We start from the raw sequence: 22,907 nt of genomic DNA, 5'->3' as shown, positions 1-22,907 counted from the left end.
TTTTTTTTCCTGTTGAAGGTACCAAATTATCATTTATTTTGATTGAAGATACCGAACTTTAAGTTTTTTCTATTGAAGATACTAAACTTTCATATTTTTTCTTAAAGATAATTTAAAGGGTTAAGTTAAGCGCAATTTTTTTTCAATTAAGATTTATAACACAATCAATACAAAAACTAAAATAAGTGATTCTATTGATTAATTTATGACTGTTATTAATGTAGTATCAATTGAAGGTATAAAGATGTTGAATTAACCCCTTTAAGCATTAACTGAATGATAGACTTAAAGCTTAAGCCAAGTGAGTTGCATACTTCTCTAGTTCTAGTTTGGTATTGGTGTGAAATATAGTTAAACTTCGATAAATTAATATTCTTGGGACCATAAAAATTTATAATTAATCGATATATTATTTAATCGTATAAATTATTAATTTATCGAGGCATTTTTTATTTTCCTTTTCCAAAACATTAAACTTAATGCATGTACATATTATGTATAATTAATATAGTATAGGGAATAATGGTTAGAAATAACATCATTAGCCTTGCTTTTAACTAAGAGTTAATGCGGTATAGGGAATAACTTAAAGGCCTTCTAATTGAGTCATGTATATATATGATTTTGATGTATAAGAAGATTATTAATTTATATATCAAGTGGTACCTATATGTTTGCTTTTTAAAATTATATTATAAATTTAGCGAATTATTAATTTACTGTATTGGTCTTAAGTCAAGATACAAAAAATATTATTTAATCGAGGGTTATTAATTTATCGAGTATTAACTTGTCGATGTTTAATTATATTTATATATAACAGTTTCATCCTATTACCATGATGATGTGGTGAGACTTTTCGATTAAAATTAATATATTATCACAAATGTGAATGCAGGCTGCTTTTAATTGGACGATATCATCACATTATAATGATGATTTGGTGAAATCATCTCACAAGGATGGCCATATCCGTGAGTTATTAACTTATTATAGGTGTTTAAGTGCTCTAGCATGAGCAAAAAATTTATGGAGGTAGTTATAAACTTATAATAAAAGCGTCCTTAAACTCTTTTTTTTAATTATTTTGAACTCCAATATTTAAGGCTGACGAGGAAGCTTTTCTGCCTTGGTATCTTGAGGAGGATGAGTATCTTTGTAGCAAAGATGAAAGCACCTGCAGATTTTGCTGCTGCTACATGAACCCCAAACTGTTATTTTCTGGTAAAAACGAATGCAAAATTGGTAATGTTATGCCTAAAAAATCACACTGATGTTAGCTCAACAAGTTTCTAAAAGACAAAGTGTACTAGCTAGCAAGTCCATACCACCTCAAAGATATTTTATGCCAACCCTATCTCATTTTAAGATAAGGACGAATGAGAGCTCTCCATGTGTCAAGGCAACTTGCAAAAGCACTCATTACATTGATCTCAAAGGTGTATAAATAGGCACATCTCTTCACAAAAAGAGGGGGCTGGGCATATGAGAGCTAGACATAAATGAGAGCTTCAACCATTATTTTTTCTCTGTAAACAAAATATTTCTTCATCTTTCTATACCTTACAAGCAATATCATAGACATAACCAAAGAATAATAAGATAACAGTGGATGTAAGATTTGCTTTAAGCATCCGAACCACTATAAAAACCTCTCTTGTCAATCCTTTATTTATTTTTCTACAAACATATATCATCTCAGCTTCTCATAAATCATTCACATGTAATTTCTAAGACTCTCTTAGCACTTTGCACGTGCGAGTCGTTGGTGTCAAAATCAAGCATCAACAGGTAACATTCTGGTTGCTTGCATGGAGAAGGTGAACCTATTGCATTCTCAATCTTGCATATGTGCCACCACTTGTAGCTTTCACCTATTAAAATCAAGAGAAACTTCTCATTTACCCATTGCTTTTCAAGATAAACTTACAACTTGAATATGGGTTCTAAATTCTAATACCTATGAGAAGAGAGTTAACATTTTACGCGTTTCTTGTAAAGTAATCATTTGACTTAAAATTTTAATCTAAATCAAGTGAGATGTAGATATATAGATGTATCTCACATCTAACGTGGATATAGAGAAGACTGACTTTTTAGCTCTAATAAATATTTACCTTGATGGAAGGAGATAAAGAAGATGAAGAGGACTAAAACTGCTGCAAAGGACTTCATCTTTGGTTGAAATGGAACAAATCTTATGGTAGTGGAACAAAGAGGAAGACAAAACAGTCTTCTGTAGTTACAAGGGGGTTTAAAGACTTATTTTATTAACAATTACTAACTAAATGAAGCAATTGAGGAAATATATGAAGTTAGAGAAAGAAAATCTACAGACAAAACTTGCTAATTTGATGCATTAATAAGGCTATATATACACATATTTTGCCTAAAAAAGTTTTGTATATTTGAGAGAAGTAACTGCAATGTAAGTTATGTGTTGTTAACTAGAATGGCATTAAGTTCATGACCTATCTACTTGTAATGTAAGTAACTAGATATTTCATGGTTTTTGGCCTGTTTGCATTACCCAATGCTTACCAGTTCTGCCATGTTGATGGTTCTAGGGCGGAGAATGCAAAGGAAAGAAAAAGAGTAACAAAACTTATGTGCAAAAAGTCTAATTCTTTCATCCAAACTGGACAATATATACAGCAGCATAACAACTATCCACTGGTATAACAACTACAGCAGACATGTACAAATTTGAATTTAAATTTTAACAACCAATAATCCATACTCAAAATACATCATATTACTGACTTAATTATACTTAAGCCATTCAACTACAATACACCAAAGAGATGTAGCCATGCATGTTAGACCAACTTCAGCAAACTAACTTCAACATGTTCCAAAAAGTTCCAACTTAAACCTATAATGTTGATGCATTTCTAGCAAGATATCTCTGTATCAACACTCCTCCTTGATACCTTTGTTGGAAACACCAAGTTTGAGTCTAGGTTCTTCAAACTTGGCTTTAGGCAATGCTTTAGTCATAATGTCTGCAGTTTGGTCTTCACTCTGGCAGTGAATTAAAGTAACTTCTCCATTGTATTCAACTTCCCTTACAACATGAAACTTTATCTTAATGTGCTTGGTCTTGCTGTGAATAACTGGATTTTTGGCCATGGCAATAGTAGACTAGTTGTCACACAAAATTGGAGTTAGACTTCCTTGATTCTGCTTCAAATATGCCAAGACTTTCCTAAGCCAAATAGCTTGGTTCACAACTGCTGCTGCAGAAATATATTCTGCCTCTGCTGTGGACTATGCCACAGTATCCTGCTTCTTTGATAGCCAGCTAATTGCACCAGAGTTGATGTATAACACATAACCTGAGGTGTTTTTCATGTCATCAAGTGATCCTCTCCAATCAATATCAGTATAGCCCAGCAAGACCAGATTTTTAGACCTTCTGAACCAAATGTCAAGCCTGGAGGTCCCTTTCACGTATCTTAACACTCTCTTGGTTGCCCTGTAATGCAATTCACTTGGACAACTCATGAAACTAGAGAGATAACTTGCAGCAAACATAAGGTCTTGTCATATGGCTATTAGGTACAACGGGCATTCAACTAGACTTCTAAACAGTCCCTCATCCGCTCTCTTTTCACCACCATTCTTACTCTGCTTCAAATTAGGAACCAATGGACTGTCTGCAAGTTTGGAATTTTCCATGCCAAACTTTATAAGTACCTCATTTTCATACCTTTCTTGGCACACAAAAATCCCATTGTTGGACTAAACAATCTCCATACCAAGAAAGTATGTCATCTCCCCCAAATCTATCATCTCAAATTCAAATTGCATGGACTTCTTAAACTGACTCAACTGATCTGCATTGTTCCCTGTAATCAGCAGATCATCCATGTACAAAGATATCACAATCAATTCACCTTAGCTTCGTTAACATAAAGTGTATGCTCATTAGGACTTCTAACATATCCTAAGCTGCTTAGGTGACCATTTATGCAGCTGTACCAGGTCTAGGTGCCTGCTTTAGGCCATACAAGGCCTTATTCAGCAAATACACTTTGTCTTCTTCACCCTTCACTTGATAACCTTCAAGTTGTACTACAAAGATTTCCTCACTCAAGTAGCCATTTAGAAATGCTGACTTAACATCAAGTTGGAAGATTTTCCAACCAAATTAGGTTGCCATAGCAAGGAGTAATCTGATAGTGTCATGTCTTGCCACCGGAGCAAATGTGTCAAAGTAGTCCACCCCTTACTGTTGTGCAAAGCGTTTAGCCACAAGTATTGCCTTGTGTTTATAGATTGAACCATCAGGATTAATCTTTAGCTTGTAAATCCATTTTACTTGGATTATTTTCCTATTTCAAGGTCTATCAACAAGCCTCCAGGTATTATTTTTCTCTATCATAGATATCTCCTCCTGCATTGCATTCCTCCAAGCTTCTGACTCAATAGCTTCTGCGTAATTTTTTGGTTCAAGCATTGCGACATTACACCTTGCATATACATCAGCCAAGGTTCTAGTCCTTCTAATCGAAGGCTCTTCATCCTCTTCAGCTTCAGCTTCTTCAATCAAATTCTCAGTTGCCTGCTACAGCTTGCAGTCAATATCAATATTATTATTCTCCCAATTCCACACTACATTTTCATCTACTTTTACATCCCTTGTTATCACAATTTTCTTTGACTCAGGGATGTATACTCTGTACCCTTTGGATTGGCTGCTAAGGCCTATGAATATACCAACCTCATCTTTATCATCAAGCTTTGTTCTTTTCCCTGTTGGAATCATAATATAGCATACACTCCCAAATACCTTCAAGTGGCTCACTGCTAGTTTAATTCCATTCCAGGCCTCAACTGGAGTTTAGCCCTTGACTACCTTAGTTGGCAATCTGTTCAAGAGATAGACTCCTGTATTGACAGCCTCAACCCAGAACCTTTTAGGAAGCTGCTTCTCTACCATCATACACCTTGCCATTTCCATGATGGTTCTATTTCTTCTTTCACTGACCCCATTCTGTTGTGGGCTGTAACATGTAGTGAACTGGTGCCTAATTCCAGCCTCTTGATAGATTGAACATAATTTTTTTGATGTATATTATGTTCCATTATCACTTCTTATAGATTTAATCATTGTTCCAGCTTGATTCTCCACCAGCAGTTTGAACTTTCTGAATACAGTAGGTACTTAAATTTTCTACTTCAAGAAGTATACCTATGTCATATGCGTGAAGTCATCTATGAAGAGCACAAAATACCTGTTCCCACTCATGGATTCAGTCTGCATAAGGCCACAAACATCAGTATGGATCAGCTGGAGTTTTGTTGTTGCTCTCCAGGTCTGATCCGAGGGAAAGGTTGGCCTACTTAACTTACCAAGTTGGCAAGCACTATAGAGGCTTCTCTTCTCTTCAATCTTAGGTAGGTCTAGGACCATATTTTTGTTCTTTAACTCTTTGAGGCCATTGTAGTGAAAGTGGCCAAGTCTCTTGTGCTAGATTTTAGACTCTTCCAGCCTAGATGATAAGGCTAAGTTGCTGGAATTTTTCCACTCAACCGGGAAGCTTTTTCCCTACATTTTTACACACATTAATTCATTTCCTTCAGGGTCTACTATGATGCATGCCTGGTTTTGAAAATGTACAAAGTAACCTTTCTCTAACATTTGCCTAACACTTAACAAGTTTTGACTAATCTTAGGCACATACAAGACATGAGGAATAATTTTGGTACCTGGCAAAGTTTGGACAACCACATCTCCTATGTCTTTGACCTCCACAAAATCACCATTTCCTATTTTAACTCTGGAATAATATGAGTTGTCCAGGTTGATGAAACTTTGCAGGTCTGCAGCCATATGGTTGGTGTAGCCATTGTCAATTAGCCAAGCTTCATTGCTAGTTTGTGCTATGTAACAGGAGGCCACAAAGAGTTGTTTAGCCTCCTGGCATTGGTGCTGATCTTCTCCAACCGGAGCTTGCTGTGTTCGCTAGCTTCCCTTGTTCCTGTAAACCTTCTCTATGTGTCCAAATTGTTTGCAGCCTTTGCATTGTATCCCTGGTCTATACCAGCACCTCCTTTCCGAATGTCCCTTCTTTTTGCAGTGAGTACAAGCAGGATACTCCTTCACTCCTCCTGATTTCTCCCATTGATTGCTACTCCTTTCTTTCCCTTTTTTATCCCTAGCATACCTCATATTTTGTCCTTCTTAGGCTTGCCTTTTTGGTTTGCTACCATTGCTCCCTCACTTGTGTCTTCTTGCCTCAAGAGTCTTCTTTGTTCTTGAACTTGGAGAGCATGAACAAGTTCAGTCAAAGTGATGTGAGTCATGTCCTTAGAGTCCTCAAGGGAAGAGATTTTAGACTCAAATCTCTCCAGCAAGCTCACCAAGACCTTTTCCACCACTCTTCTATCTGTCAACTCCACTCCCAACAGCCTTATTTTGTTGACAACACTTATAAATCTGTCAACATAATCCTTGACTTTCTATGATTCCTGCATCCTCTACATCTCAAATTCTCTCCTTAGATTAAGCACCTACATGTTCCTTATTGTGGTGTTGCCCATGTACTCTTCTCTTAGCTTGTCCCATGCTTCCTTTAGAGTCTCATATGCCATGATCCTTATGAATACAAGGTCAGTCACTGCTACATGAATGTGAGAGAGAGCTCTTGGTGCCTTGGTTGTTTCTTCCTCATGCAGTCTCATTTGATTCAAGGTAGGATTTTGTCCTAATGGGAGGTGGCTGCTTGTTTTCTTCCACATACTGCCACAGCCCTTGACCCTGGAGGAAGGCCTTCATCCTAATAGCTAATATGTGGTAATGTTCCCCATTAAACACCGATGGTGCCATCAAAGTAGATTGAGTTGCCATGTCTCAGTTTTTGTGTCTGTCGTAGAAAGAAAGTGAGTGGATGCAGGTTGATTTTAGCTGAATATGGAAGGTGAGTTGTGGTTGATGGTTGGATGCAATAAGTTTCAGATTTTTGTGGGTGGCTTTGATACCATTTGATGGTTCTAGGCCGGAGAATACAAAGGAAAGAAAAAGAGTAACAAAACTTATGTGCAAAAAGTCTAATTCTTTCATTCAAACTGGACAATATATACAGCAGCATAACAACTATCCACTATTACAACAACTATAGCAGACATATACAAATTTGAATTTAAATTTTAACAACCAATAATCCATACTCAAAATACATCATATTACTGACTTAATTACACTTAAGCCATTCAACTACAATGCACCAAAAAGATGCAGCAATGCATGTTAGACCAACTGCAGCAAACTAACTTCAACATGCTCCAAAAAGTTCCAATTGAAACCTATAGTGTTGATGCATTTCTAGCAAGGTATCACTGTATCAACACATGTCAATATTGTTAGTTACAATTTTTTTGCATAAGCTGTGTTCATGTTGAACCTCATTTCTTTCCACTGAAACATGGACTTCTGACTGTATTAAATGTGATAAAGGAGAAATTATTCTTCCCAAAGATTTTGGTAAAACCAATAAACCAACCATGTGGCCCTTGCATGTCAAGCGTCCATGGACAAAGAGTACAATTTTACAATCTGGGGTTCACTCTTATTTAAATACAAGAAGAAAAATGATAAAATAAAGATAATGAAAATCCTTATTTGTAAATAGAAATAATATTGTGGCTAGAATGCTAGTTAGTTCTGAAATGCCATTTATTACCGTACAAAAGAAATTATTCAGCATAATGCAAATTCTGATATGCATGATTGAGGAGCGAGGACAATATCAAAAATTACACAGGTCAAATTAATATTTGTCCAGATGGTAAGTAGGAATACCCACAAGTTTATTTGTTCTATACATTGCAAGAACAAACTCCTCAGTCATGTCTAATTCACTTGGCAACATCCCATTTGGAAGCTCCTAATCAAAGCAATGCACAAGTTGTGCTAGCACTAGCTTTAATACTATGAGTCCCAATTACATTCCAGGGTAGATTCTTCGGCCAGAGCCGAATGAGAAAGCTGAAAGTGGCGGCCACGAAGAACGAAATCATTCCCAACAAACCTTTTAGGGAAAAAAATTCTTAGGATCAGTCAGGATCTCTTCCGATTGTCCATACATTTACAAAAAACGTGTGAATTTTTCCGTATGTGATAGCCATCTACAATGGAATCTTTCGTGGATTCATAAGGGATTAGAGGTGATACAAGATGGAGCGTCAAGGTTTCTCACAACCATGTCTAAGTATTACAGGTTCTCCAAATCTGATTCTTCAACCATCCTGTCTAGTCCCATGATAAGAGTATAGTTTATATATTTTTATTCCTTCCATATTATGATTTTTGTTATGTTTTATGCCTAGTTGAGTTGATTAGAGTTTTTTTTTTTTTTTTTTTTTGTAAGTTTGACATATTTGGATAGATTTTATGAAATAATTGATAAAAGATTAGGAAGTTCCAGATTTTTTGTTATTCTGACCAGTGCTGCGTTTTTCAGTTTTTCATGGAGTCAGATTTCTCGATTGCAAAAGTGTTCTTTAGAAACAGTAAAGTAGACAAATCAAACTTTCCAAGAAGGTATTACGGGTGCGAATCTGAGTTTGTTTGAGATATCATTAGTTGTTGTAAAACCGGACCTGGAATCCTATTCATGGAAGGATTTCTTGGCTGAGTATTGAGTCTTCAAATGGGCCTAACTGGAGCTTTAGATATCGAAAGCAAGTGATTCAATAGCCCAAATTCATATACACATGCAGGACTACAACTTTTATGAAGTGACCAAGCCCAGAAAAGTTCTTTTACATTGTGAGACTCCTAGTGCAAGCTGGATTACGGGTTCTGTTTTCCATATCTGATAAGGATTGACAGTTTTGGGAGTCTATCTTTTAGGAAAGGTCTACGAAAGTAATTTTTGTTTTTCCTAGGATAGAATTGAGGAAAAAAAACATGTTATTTATTCATGAGTTGTTAGGTTAAACAGGGGAGAACGGCAGTAGAGTTTTTTCGAAGTTTTTTACCTTCTACATCAAGATGTGCGACTGATCTTTCTTCTTTAGTTTAAGGGGATTTTGAAGCCTGAATTCATGTCATTGGTGTAACTTAACTTTAGTAACATTGCTCTTAATCTCGTTCTTATTGGAATTGTTTATGTTATTCTGTTTTAATTGTTTATGATTTTGTTTGGGTGATTTAGTAATGACCTGCTAAATTGTTTAATCAGAATTTCATCTGTTAGAATTAGAAATTGTGATACGTAATCGTCCTCTTTCTATTAAGTAAGTAACACATAATGATAGATGATTATGGACAAGTTTTCAATCTGTTACCTTGAATAACATAACCTAAGTTAAATAATCTGATCTTGTGTGATTGTTGATTGGATTGATCTATTTTCCTAACTCTTAAGGCTGCCATTGAATTAAACTTAGAGAGCTTATTCTAGGTTGTTCAAGGGTTAGGATCTAATTGAAGAGCTTAATTCAGTAGTGACAATTAAGGGAAAATTTGGGTAACAGAGCTTGTTGTTTCCTAGTGTCAATAATTCCATAATAACGAGATAGAATAATGTTACAATTAGTTCATATCCAATGCATGTTTAGGTAGATCCTGAACCGAGGACTAGTTGTTTTTAATCTAATATTTTCTACCATTGGAGATTTATTTGTTTCACTTTAGATTGCATTGTCTACAACCCCTTTCTTTATTTTGTTGTCATGTTTACTGTTTAGGATTTTATTTTATTTTACTATTGTTTTCGTTGTGGTTAGTGGTTAGAACATAGGATTTAATCGAATCATTCCCTGTGGGATCGACCCTTGCTTATCCTATATGCCATTCAGTAGTTAGGTTAGGAAGGTTATTAATTTGGAGCATTTGGCACGCTACCATATTTTGGCGCCATTGCCGGGGAATGTTCTTTGTCGATTTTTTTTATGTTCTATGTTCTTTTGTTATTTCATTTAATCAATGTTTAGTTTAGTTGTGTTTTTCATTCTGTTCAATTATTCAATTGTGTGTTTTTTTTTTTAAGATTCTTGAAAAAAAAAAAAAGAAAAAAAAAATTGAGCAGTAGTCCTGTTCATGAATAGTATACTATTCATAAGACAAATTTTGGTTGAATTAGGAGCGTTACGAGTACCTGTTTCAAAGTAAATGAAATTCTGAGCAAGACTAGAAACGTTCTAGCCCCACCCTCTCATCGTAAAATTCGATCATTTAATAGTGATTTTGGCCAATTTTAGTTTTTATCAAGAGAATTGTTTTTTATTATTATTAGTTTTTAGTTATTTAGGCTTAATTTGGTAATTTTAGTGGTTTATGACTCGATCCAATTCTATAGGAGAGTTGGAATTTGATCCAGAAATCGAATGCAGTTTACGAAAGTTACGAAAAGAGGCACGTCAAGCAAGTTCTTCATCTCCTAGTCTCAATATAGCCTTTGGTTCAACATCCCACAGTTCATCCAGTGATCCAGGTTCAAAAAAAGACGAAGAGATGGCCGCCGCTAGCAAAACATTAAAGGAGCTGGCTGCCCCTAATTTTAATCAACAGCCTTTGTGTATTCAGTACCCTACTTTAGATGTTGCTTTTGAACTGAAGTCTGGTCTAATTCACTTGTTGCCTACATTTCGTGGTTGTGCAAGTGAAGATCCAAATAAACATCTAAAAGAGTTCCACGTTGTCTGTTCAAGCATGAAACCGACAGGGGTGACAGAGGAGTAGATTAAGTTGCGAGCTTTTCCTTTTTCATTGGAGGATGATGCAAAGGATTGGCTCTATTATCTACCATCGGAGACAGTCACAACATGGAATGAGATGAAAAGGCTGTTTTTAGAAAGATATTTCCCAGCATCCAGAGCTGCCACTATCAGGAAGGAGATATGTGGTATAAGGCAATATAATGGAGAGACATTGTATGACTATTGGGAGCGATTCAAGAAGCTATTTGCAAGCTGTCCTCACCACCAGATAAGTGATCAATTGTTAATTCAATATCTCTATGAAGGATTGCTGCCTATGGAAAGAAACATGATAGATGTAGCAAGTGGAGGTGCGTTGGTGGATAACACTCCTGAAGCTGCCAAACAATTAATCTCAAACATGGCTGCCAACTCCCAACAGTTTGGTACAAGACACGATGCACAACCCAAAAGGGTAAATGAGGTAATTACATCTTCCATTGAACAATAATTATCTGATCTTACCTTTCTTGTTAGACAATTGGCTGTAGGGAATGCACAACAGGTAAAAGCTTATAGGATATGTTCCACAATGGGACACCAAACAAACATATGCCCAACACTTCAAGAGGAAGGGGCTAAGCAGGTCAATACAGTAGGAAACTTTCCTAGACCACTGAGGCAGTATGATCCTTACTCCAACATGTACAATCCAGGTTGGAGGGATCAATCGAATTTCAATTATGGAGGAAATAGACAAGTAGGAGTTGGACAAAATTTCTTCCAGAATAGACAACAACAAGGTTTTCAACCAAAGCAACCGGCCTCACAAAATTCGAACTCATCCCTAGAAGATATGGTTAAGTTCCTTACTTTGAATACCAAATAGTTTCAACAAGATAAAAGATCTAGTATTCAATGTCTGTAGAATCAGATGGGTCAAATGGCAACTACTATAAGTCGTTTAGAAGCTCAAGTTGGAGGGAATTTGCCTTCTCAAACAGTGGTGAATCCAAAGGAAAATGTGAATGCAGTGACGCTAAGAAGTGGCAAGAAAGTGGAAGAACCAAAGTTGAACATTCCAAGTGTAGCAAAGGAAGCAGAAATTGAAGATGAAATTGAGAAAGAAGAGGCTACAACTGAATCAAATGTAATTCCTAACCCTTCAATTCAACTTCAGTCTAATACTTCACCTTTTCCTAGCAGATTCGCAAAGTTAAAGGAAGAAGAGAAAAAGAAATTTTGGAGACGTTTCGCAAGGTTGAAGTGAATATACCTCTGTTGGATGCAATTAAGCAAATGCCAAGTATGCAAAATTTCTTAAGGAGCTATGCACCAATAAGCGGAAGTTAAACGGTGATGAGAAGATAATAATGGGAGAAAATGTGTCAGCAGTTTTCCAAAGAAAACTTCCTCCCAAGTGCAAGGATCTAGGTATGTTTACAATTCCTTGTAAGTTAGGTAACACCAGAATTGAGAGAGCTATGCTAGATTTAGGAGCTTCAATTACTGTTATGCCACGATCTATTTATGTTTCATTAAATCTAGGTCTTGTGAAAGATACTGGTGTTATTATCCAATTGGTTGATCGCACTAATGCATACCCTGAAGGGGTAGTTGAAGATGTTCTTGTGCAGGTCAATGAGTTAGTGTTTCCTGCTGATTTTTACATTCTGGATATGGATGATTCTTCTTCTCCTGACCCTGCACCCATCTTACTGGGAAGACCATTCCTAAATGTAGCTCGGACAAAAATCGATGTTCATGACGGTACCCTTATGATGGAATTTGATGGTGAAGTAATTCGTTTTAATATTTTTGATGCCATGAAATATCCAACTGATGTTCAGTCTATTTTTGAGATTGATGTTATTGATTCTTTTGATTCCATAGCACAAGAGATGTTTGAGCTAAATAATGCAGATGAGTTAGAGGTTTTCCTTACCAAACATGTGGAATCAGAGGAGAAATGAGAGATAGAGCTCAGTGAAGAATTGAAGGAGACAGTGGCGGCTTTACATTCTTTAAAATTGATTCCAGAAAGGTATGGAGTTTCTTTTATAAAGCTGCCTGATTCTCACCAGAAATTATTGCCTTCTGTTTTTCATGTTAGAGTAGATGCCCTAGAGCCAATCAATTATTGTAGAATTGACTCTTTGTAATAATGTTCATTAATCAATAAAAGGCATTTTATTCTATATTGCGTAAATCATTAGTACTGCAATATGTATTGATATATGTCCTTAGAATGGTAGAACCATGATGAGGGTATCTAGTGTTTCAAATCTTGATAGTGAGAACCCTATGAGCACATATGGTGGCCATTCTAGAAACGTCCATACCCCCAGTATTATTCTTAAGTAAGGGCATAGATATTATTGTAAGGCTATCATAGTGTTGAATGACCCTGTCGAAAGGTAGTGACTGATCTCACTTGTCAAGGTTGTTTGGTGACAACCTGGTGCAATACATGGGTGTTTGGTGTAGGCTAATACACAGCAACAAGTTCACTGGACTGACCTAATAGAGGATTTCATATGGATGGTAACCCAGTGTCTATGGAACAAATCCTCTAACAAATGGTGGTGCATGTGATCCTTAGACTTGAGATCACCGAAGCGCCTTGTGCACCGATTGGTGTAGTTTGACATTAGCGTAATGCAATTCTTTTCAGAGCTGTCAATACGGTGGTAATTTGCTGCATCAAGGAGTGTATCAAGACTATGGTAAATAGACATAGGATTCATCACTCCTGGGTATGGGAGAAAGTTATCTCATGGCACAATTAAATATATGGCAACGACATTAAAACTGTGGTCACAATGGGATTGAGTTGTTGTTCTATCTAGTTTATAATACAGGTCATTGGTTCAGAAACTGAATACATAATATCGAGAGTAACCGAAGGTTGACACTATTTCTATGCCTTTGTCTCGTCGAGATAACGGATGATAAAAGGATCGAATTGTACGATAACTATATCGTTGACAGGTAGCTACTTTGCTGAATTCGAATCTATCGAGTGGCCATGATGCCTTGCTAGAGGCCAATCTTGGTCTGTGTATTAGTGAGACGATTAATTGGTGTTAATCGCGATACTGTACACAACCGGTATGATGAGGAGCCTGTGGTTCACACACATAGAAGATAATTTAAGACTCGAGAAGTAAGAAGGGCATTTTCGTCTTTTTAGGCGAAAGGGTATTTTGATAATTTCACAGTGCAATTAAATTTGCTGAGGTAGTAGCCTTTATTTAATTTGTTGGAAAAATTAAATAAGTGAAATTACAATTAAATATGTGTTAGCATATATTTAAATATATTATCATTATTGTTAAATGTTAATATATATATTAAATATATATTAATTGATTTTTAATTAAGATAATGATGAAATAAAATAAATATCTAATTGGGAGTGTTTGGAAACATGGGGTGTTTGGGTTGGAGCCCAAGCCTATTCCATATGGGAATAGGGCAATTAAATTTTACTATAAAAGAAAAAGGTTTCTTTGAAAAAGAAGGAAATTCATTTTATTCATTCATTACTTTTTCATTTGAGTGAAAAACTCTCCAGCCCCTTAACACTATCCCATGCCAGATTTTAGTTTTGCTAAGAATCAAAGTTTTCTTTGATTTTTGCTTCTTGTTTCTTAAGGCTAAGGAAGATCTAGCAAATCCCTCCTTAGTTCCTTGCGATTGTCTTTGTGTGCACTACGTCGGTTCGATCCTACACTTGGGTCGGTAGCTAAATATATTCAGAGACAACTTGGAGGAGCCTCCAAACGTGCGTATGGTTTCTTAAACTCTAGATTAATTTTCTGCAGATTCTTGTTTTTGCATAAACTGTAATTTCTATGCCCTGATTTTGGGTTCTATGGAACGATCTGAGTTGTTATTAATTTTTGTTTTCCACTGCCTCAATGGATCGTTTCCTAACATTGCAAGCTCCTACACTAGAGTTAAAGCCATTACCGAGCCATTTGAAGTATGTGTACTTGGGAGAAAATGAGACATTGCCGATAATTGTGTCAAAGAAGTTAACACCCAATCAAGAAGAGAAACTGGTTCGAATGTTGCTGGAACACAAGGAAGCAATTGGTTGGACCATAGCTGACATTAAGGGGATTAGTCCTTCCATATGCATGCATCGGAATTTGCTTGAAAAAGGTGCCAAACTGACATGGGAAGTGCAATGTAGATTAAATACCCCAATGATGGATATGGTGAAAAAAGAAATCTTAAAGCTTTTAGATGCTAGGGTAATTTATCCGATATTAGACAGTAAGTGGGTAAGTCCAGTGCAAGTGGTCCCCAAGAAATCTGGTGTTATAGTGGTGAAAAATCAAGACAATGAGGTGGTCCCTACACATGTTTAGATAGGTTGGCGTGTGTGCATTGATTACTGGAAGTTGAACTCAACAACTCGAAAAGATCATTTTCCACTTCCCTTTATTGATCAAATGCTTGAGAGGTTAGCTGGTCATCTTTATTACTATTTTCTTGATGGATTTTCAGGGTATAACCAGTTTTTCAGAGTGCTGGAGGATCAAGAGAAGACGACATTCACATGTCCATTTGGTACTTTCGCCTATCGCCAAATGCCATTTGGTCTCTGCAATGCTCCAGCCACATTTCAGCAATGTATGGTAAATATCTTTTCAGAATATGTCGAGTCAATTATAGAGGTTTTTATGGATGATTTTAGTGTCTATGGTGATTCGTTTGATCAGTGCTTACATAACCTTACACTAATTCTAGATAGATGCATGGAAACTAACCTTGTACTTAACTGGGAAAAATGTCATTTTATGGTAGAGCAAGGTATAGTTTTGGGGCATATTGTTTCATCCAAGGGAATAGAGGTTGATAAGTCTAAGATAGATTTGGTTACTGCTTTACCTTACCCCGCCAGTGTGCGGGAAGTTCAATCTTTTCTTGGCCATGCAGGTTTCTATCAGAGATTTATCAAGGACTTTTCAAAAATCGCATTGCCCCTATGCAGATTGTTACAAAAAGATGTGGATTTTCAGTTTGATGAGCAGTGCAAGGAGGCATTTGACAAGTTGAAAACATTGTTGACAACAGCACCGATGATACAACCACCTAATTGGGATTTACCTTTCGAAATTATGCATGATGCGAGCAACTATGCGTTAGGTGCTGTCTTGGGTCAAAGAGTTGGCAGAGCTTGTCACGTCATTTATTATGCATCCAAGACCTTGAATGGCGCCCAGCTAAATTATTCTATGACTGAAAAAGAACTTTTATCTGTTGTTTTTGCTTTAGAAAAATTTCGGTCATATTTGTTGGGTGCTAAAGTCATTGTTTTTTCTGATCATGCAACTCTTAGGTACTTGCTCACAAAAAAGGAAGCAAAACCAAGGCTAATTAGATGGATTCTTCTACTCCAGGAATTTGATTTGGAGATTAAAGATTAAAAGGGAGCAAAGAATGTTGTAGCAGATTACCTTAGCCGTTTGGTTTGTGACAATGATGAGCTTTCTTTGCGAGAAACATTTCCGGATGAGCAATTGTTTTCCATTGCAATGGTGTCACCATGGTATGCAGATATTGTAAATTTTTTAGTTACTAACGTGTTGCCAAAGGATTTGACTAGAGCTCAAAAGGATAAGATCAAGAGTGATGCTAAGTATTATGCTTGGGACGATCCATATCTGTGGAAGCATTGTGCTGACCAAGTGATAAGAAGGTGCGTACCTGAACATGAATTTATTCCTATTCTAACTTTCTGTCATACCTATGCATGTGGAGGACATTTTGGACCACAAAGGACAGCTCGTATGGTATTGGAATGCAGTTTTTATTGGCCATCATTGTTCAAGGATGCCTACATTTCTCGTAGAGATCAAATGCCAAAATCTCTTATATTAATTATTGAAATTTTTGATGTATGGGGCATTGATTTATGTGTCCATTTCCTATTTCCTTTGGTAATGTTTATATTATTTTAGCTGTTGATTATGTTTCCAAATGGGTGGAGACAAAAGCCACTAGAACTGACACTTCAAAGGTTGTTGCAGATTTTGTTAAAACTAACATTTTTATCAGGTTTGGGATACCAAGGGCCATAATCAGTGATAAGGGAACTCATTTTTGCAAAAAGACAATGGAGGCATTGCTTAAGAAATACCATGTCACACACAAGGTCTCCCCATCATACCACCCACAAACCAATGGCCAAGCTGAGGTGTCAAATAGAGAGATCAAGTCAATTTTGGAAAAGACAGTGAACCCAAACAGGAAGGACTGGTCTTTGAGATTAGATAATGCATTATGGGCATACAAAACAACATATAAGACACCGATTGGCATGTCCCCATACAGATTAGTGTTCGGTAAGCCATGTCATCTTCTAGTAGAATTAAAGCACAAGGCCTATTGGACAATCAAGCATTGTAATATGGAAATGAAGGAAGCTGGTGATATCAGGAATTTGCAATTGCAAGAACTTGAGGAGTTGAGGAATGACGCCTACGAGAGTTCAAACATCTACAAAGCAAAGACTAAGGCCTTTCATGATAGGTTGATCTACAAGAAGAATTTTTCTGTTGGACAGAGTGTCCTTTTTCATTCAAGGCTGAAGTTATTTCCACGTAAGTTACGTTCTCGTTGGGTGGGACCTTTTATTGTGACTAATGTTTTTCATCATGGTGCAGTAGAAATCCAAAGTTTGAAAACAAACAAGGTGTTTAAGGTCAATGGACATAGGCTTAAGCCTTACTATGAAGGGTTCCAAGTTTGCAATATTGAGGAGCTGCGATTGGAGGAATCGATACCTGAGTAGTGAAGACGATGCAGAGAGTCGGGCTAACAACTTTAACTAGAGGCGCTGCTTAGGAGGCAACCCAAGAATTCAGATTTGATTTTCTTTTCCTTTGAATTTAGTTTTTTTTTATTTTGCCATATTTTTTTTTGTTTTATTTGTTTTATTGCCTGGTCTACACTTGGGGTTTTACATTGGGGACATGTAAGTTTTAAGTGTGGGGGAGAGTCAGGCTTTAGGTGTATGTTAGTTTTTTTTTTTTTTTTTTTTTTTTTTTTTTTTTTTTTTTTTAACTTAAAAAAAAAAAAAGGAATTTGTTTTAAGAAGGTTTATGCTTTAAGTAGTCCTTGAACGTCTAGTGAGCATGGAATAGTAACTTGACTTTGTTATTGAGCATATTCTTTGACTTAGGATGTTAGCAATATTTCATAAAATAGAGTTAATCATAGTTGAATCTTTGTAGTTTTGAAACAATATGTCTTGATAAGTTGAGCGAACTTGGTGCTGAAGCATGATTGAGGAGTGTATAACAACCCTTAAAAAAAAGAAAAAGAAAAAAGAAAAATTGTTTCTCTTAAGCTAGTCCTAAATTTGGGTTTAAGTAAATAGGAATTAAAAAAAAAAAAAAAAGGTATGTGATGGGTCGAGATGGAGCGTAAAACACACTCACTCATGAACACAACCCTGAAATGAGATGGAGCATAAAATGCACTCATTTTTTTCAAAATAGAAAAATATAAAAAAATATCCCTAGTTTGCTACCCAGTTTGTAGTAGTAAAGAGAAACAGTTGAGGAAAAAGTTGAGAGGTGAGTTGTGCATGAATTGGTTGTGATTAGTTCCCTTGTTCACATTGACTGATTGAGAGTAATTGTGGAAAATGATGAAGAGAGATGAATGTCCTTAACTCTACTTTATTTTATTTTGTTGCTTCCTAAGTCAGGAATGAATATGCATGGATTAAATATTGTTGCTTATGCATCATGATGGTGTTCTTGATATGACTTGAGTGTAGTTTTTTTAGTGTTTGAATTAGTTTGCCCGAGGACGTGCAAAAGCTAAGTGTGGGGGAATTTAATTTATATATTTTTATTTCTTCCATATTATGTTTTTTGTTATGTTTTATGCCTAGTTGAGTTGATTAGAGTTTATTTTGTAAGTTTGGCATATTTGGATAGATTTTATGAAATAATTGAGAAAAGATTAGGAAATTCCAGATTTTTTGTTATTCTGACCAGTGCTGCATTTTTCAGGTTTTTCATGAAGTCAGATATCTCGATTGCAAAAGTGTTCTTCAGAAAAAGTAAAGTAGACAAATCAAGCTTTCCAGGAAGGTATTATGGGCGAGAATCCGAGTTTTTTTGGGACATCATTAGTTGTTGCAAAACCGGACCTGGATCCTATTCGCGGAAGGATTTCCTGGCTGACTATTGAGTCTTTGAATGGGCCTAACTGGAGCTTCAGACATTGAAAGCAGGTGATTCAAAAGCCTAAATTCATCTACACATCCGGCAATACAACTTTTATGAAGTGAACAAGCCCAGAAAAGTTCTTTTACATTGTGAGAATCTTGGTGCAAGCTGGATTACGGGTTCTGTTTTCCATATTTGATAAGGATTGACAGTTTTTGGAGTCTATCTTTTAGGGAAGGTCTAGGAAAGTAATTTCCGTTTTTCCTGGGCAGAGAACACAAATCTTTTCTGACAAGTTCAGCATCATTATAGATTTTACCCAAAGCAAAGCATTCATTCGTGATATCACATAACCTACCATGAAAATCAGTGATAGACTCATCATCATGCATAAAAAGATTTTCATAATTAGTAATCAATCTCCTAAGTCTGGTCTTTTTGACAGTGTTAGTTCCTTCATTCTTAACTTGGAGTCTATCCCATGCATCTTTAGTTATTTCACAGTTGGCTATGTTTTTTATTTGGCCAATACTGATAGCATTACAGAGTGCATGAAAAGATTTAGAGTTGAAATTAGATTCTTCTAACTCAGCTTTAGTCCATTGATCAAGGGGCTTTCCCCTATTACTACCTTCTGCACCTACAACTTGTGGTTCTTTCCTACCAATGACACAAGCTTTCCAAGCCCTTTCATCAATAGATTTTAAGAAGGCTTTCATCCTAGGTCTCAAAAAAGGAAAAACTAGTTCCCTCCAACAATGGTGGTCTATAAGTAGATCCACCTTCCGCAAAGAAACTAATAATGATAGAACAAAAAATATGGTCACACAAAAAGAGGTGATCACACAGAGCAAAAAACGAGCTGATCTCTTTAACCAGACACAAGAAAGGATCAATTGAAATAATTTTTCAAAACCTACTCTGCTACCAAATGTAAGTTTTAAAGGGGTAACCAAGTGATTGAAACTTATGTGGAATGGGTTGCTTGTTCAATTTAGTGCAAATGAGTTGAGAATAACTGAATTAAATCATACATAAAACCAAGTAAAGAACACTCTTATTTTTACATGGTTCGACATCAAGCTTACATCCATGGGACCACGTCTAGAGGAAGCAAATTCACTATGAAAAACTTATGAGTTCAAATACAAAGCAAGATAACCAAAGTTGCAAAATCACTCCCTATTTTCTACATGACAATTCTATCTTCTTTGGTTCAACTTTAAGCCACCATAGCAAGCTTCACACACGAGACCACTAGGTTGCACTTGAGCTTCTTTCAAGTTTCAACAATATAGGATCAACTTTGGGACAGCAGCTTGCACAATCCAAGCATCAACATGGACTCAAGTTCCAAAGTCATCACACAAGAACAAGTGAAGAGCGTAATTTTAAGCCTACCAAAGCATAATAAGAAACCTTAACCAAAACAAGAACCTCAGAGAATATTCAGAGAGGCAAAACAATGTAATCAAGTTTCTCATAAAACAAAACACAACGGGAGAATATAAAGTGATCAACATGTTAAAGGTTGGGGGACAAAAAAGTTAAACATTAACTTTTTTTTTTTTTTTTTTTTAAATTTTTTTTGGGACCATAGACAAAAGAAATATTTTTTTTTCTTACACAACGAATAAACATGAGACAAGTGTAAAGAATAAGACAGAAAATCAATCAAGGAATAATTCTGTCCAAAAGTGAAAACAAATACGTGAAGTGTGATTTGACGAAAAAATCTGCCAAAAACGTTGTCAACACACATAGGTAAAAGTGCTCACACTTGTGAAGGTGGTTACATTTAGAAGTGTTTGCACAATGGATCATAAGATGACAAAAACACTAACACTTACAAAGAGCATGGCTTTGACTTGCTCTTGCTTGATTTTGTCCTTAGTTTCTTGTAATCCCATGAAACTCAGCATTATACCAACAAAGTCTTTGGTTATATTTTCATCCTTGGATTGAACATGCTTATCAATAATCTTTTCAAAGAAGTCGTCAAACACCTTGGCAACTACTTTCGTGCGCTTTGTCAGTCCCTGTAGATCAAGTGAAGCAATTTGAGGAATGTAATCATTCAAGTTACTAATGTCTGCCAATTTTACGGCCTCTTGAAACATAGTGTTGAATCCTCTCTCATTGAAATCTACATCTGCATATTTCTTCCCAAACACCATTCTACAAGTTAGGTCTACACTGAGAGATGTGACTTTGGCACTTAGATCAACAGTAACATCGGTACCAACAGCCTCTTTTATGTGCTTAATCAAGAGATCAAGCTCTTCTTTTCTAATATCTTGGTTCAAACTAATCTTATTTTTGCTTAGAAGTTCCAGCATGCAAATCTTGTGCATGGTTCGCCAATAAGATCCATATGGAGAAAAGGCAAGGTTCTTTTGACCATAAGCCATGTGCTTTAAAGTATCAATAGGAGGCCTGCTGGCAAAAATTAGGTCATGAGTTTTCAGGAACTGTTCAGCAATGTGAGGTGATGAGACAACAATAGTCGGAATCAAGCCCAAACGTAAGAACATGATGGAGCCATATTTTTTGGTAAGCTAATGAAAATCTCTGGGAGGAAACTTCCCCATCAAATGAAGGCTTCCCAAAATTGGGAACCCTCTTGGACCTAGAGGAAACCTTTTACTCCTTGTACTTCTAGCCCATTTCAATTATTGTAGAAAGAAGAAAAGAGTAAAGACTACTACTAAGGTCCATGTTAAAGACATAATTATAATGCAATGTTTTTCCTATAAATTCTACAGCGTCAAAAGGAAGAGCTGCTGCAGATAGTGAACTCAATGGTTAGCTATGTATAGAATGTGATCGTTGGTTAACTCATTATAATAAACATTATAAGATAAGTTTAGACATATTTTAATACAAAATACTATCTACTTTAATTTTTCCCTTTCTAGTAATTCTTAGGTCTAGACATAATCAAATTTTTAACATACAGATTAAAGGGGGGTAATTAATCACTAGCTTTGATTTTTTGTTAAGAGTAAATGACATATTTCCACCCAAGTTTTAGTGAAATGCCAAGTTAGACACCCTTGATTGTATTTATTCCAGATTCTCACCTTAAACTAACACCGTTAGTGTTGTAGGTGGTCGAAAACAGTGAATGAGGTCGGCAAGTGAAGATATCAGTTTTGTAGAGGAGGTTGTAAGGAGTTCAACGGTGGTCTTGAAAGTGATTTTGGACTTCGGAATTGGCAAAAAAAAAAAAGGCAAAAATCGTTGGTTTGGATGCTGCTAACATGGACCACTTTTTACGAACATGAGCCATTCTTAAGCCAAAGAAAGTGCAAGAGCACTTTAGCGTGCTAACATGCATGGCACTATAGTGTAAAGTTGGGAATTTGTTAAGCCAACATGCGTTGCGCTATAGTGAAATATTGAAAATCTATTAAAATCTGGAATAAATACAACATTATTTGAAAGGTGAAAATCTGGAATAAATACAACCAGAGTATTAACATTTCGCTAAACCTAGGGTGGGAATATGTGGGTTGCTCTTCCATTAATTTTGCTTAGTTTTCTATTTTGGTTAGACTGTACTTGTGTTAGTCTTCCTAGATTTGGTCTCACTGAAGTTTCTATATATGTATATTAAATTAGTTACAATTTATAATAATGTTATTATAATATATCTTGTCATAGATCTCAAGATGTTGGTGGAGAGATTTAGTATAATATATCTTGCTCGATTTGAATTTGAGATTTTGACAGATAAATATTTAATATTTTCCCTCCACTACTCAAAGTAAACAAACACAATATCAGAATAATCAATAGGGAGAATGACATTTTCGCACCCAGGTTTGGCCAAACGACATTTTTCCACACTTTTAAGTTTCAAAACGATACTTTTTCTAGCCATCAACTTTTAAAACGACACTTTCTTACCCAATGTTTTTGTACTTATAATTTAGTGTAAGTTTATATATAGATAATAAAATGACATAATTATCATCAAACTATTTTTTGAATTTACTATTATATCCTTCTTCAATTAAACTTGACAAATGGATTTTAATATAAGTGGGAAAGTGT

The 22,907-nt window shown here is 35.8% G+C and overlaps 2 protein-coding genes across 2 annotated transcripts; one reads left to right on the top strand and one right to left on the bottom strand.

Moving 5' to 3' along the window:
• The first annotated feature begins 10,786 nt into the window (after nucleotides 1-10,786).
• On the top strand, nucleotides 10,787-11,920 carry LOC116138136. The gene is made up of 3 exons (XM_031423881.1): nucleotides 10,787-11,134; nucleotides 11,216-11,410; nucleotides 11,579-11,920. Exons 1-3 carry the CDS (start codon nucleotides 10,787-10,789, stop codon nucleotides 11,918-11,920), a joined length of 885 nt encoding a protein of 294 aa, XP_031279741.1.
• Nucleotides 11,921-20,668: 8,748 nt separating this feature from the next.
• Nucleotides 20,669-21,382, bottom strand: LOC116138128 (cytochrome P450 CYP736A12-like). Its single transcript, XM_031423873.1, has one exon. The coding sequence runs from the start codon at nucleotides 21,380-21,382 to the stop codon at nucleotides 20,669-20,671; it is 714 nt and encodes a 237-aa protein (XP_031279733.1).
• Between the last annotated feature and the right edge of the window lie 1,525 nt (nucleotides 21,383-22,907).

This window comes from Pistacia vera, unplaced genomic scaffold (genome assembly GCF_008641045.1).
Source record: "Pistacia vera cultivar Batoury unplaced genomic scaffold, PisVer_v2 Contig338, whole genome shotgun sequence".
Taxonomy (NCBI): Eukaryota; Viridiplantae; Streptophyta; class Magnoliopsida; order Sapindales; family Anacardiaceae; genus Pistacia; species Pistacia vera.
Note: the sequence above shows the minus strand (reverse complement) of the source record. Positions and strands in the feature narration are given on the sequence as shown.

What these genes read in the sequence shown, in the direction of transcription:
- LOC116138128 (XM_031423873.1), bottom strand. Translation starts at nt 21,382, where the DNA reads ATGTTCTTACGTTTGGGCTTGATTCCGACTATTGTTGTCTCATCACCT.
- LOC116138136 (XM_031423881.1), top strand. Translation starts at nt 10,787, where the DNA reads ATGAAAAGGCTGTTTTTAGAAAGATATTTCCCAGCATCCAGAGCTGCC. An exon ending in AACCCAAAAGGGTAAATGAG is followed by an intron (nt 11,135 to 11,215) that starts GTAATTACATCT and finishes AATGCACAACAG; the next exon opens with GTAAAAGCTTATAGGATATG. An exon ending in ATTATGGAGGAAATAGACAA is followed by an intron (nt 11,411 to 11,578) that starts GTAGGAGTTGGA and finishes CAATGTCTGTAG; the next exon opens with AATCAGATGGGTCAAATGGC.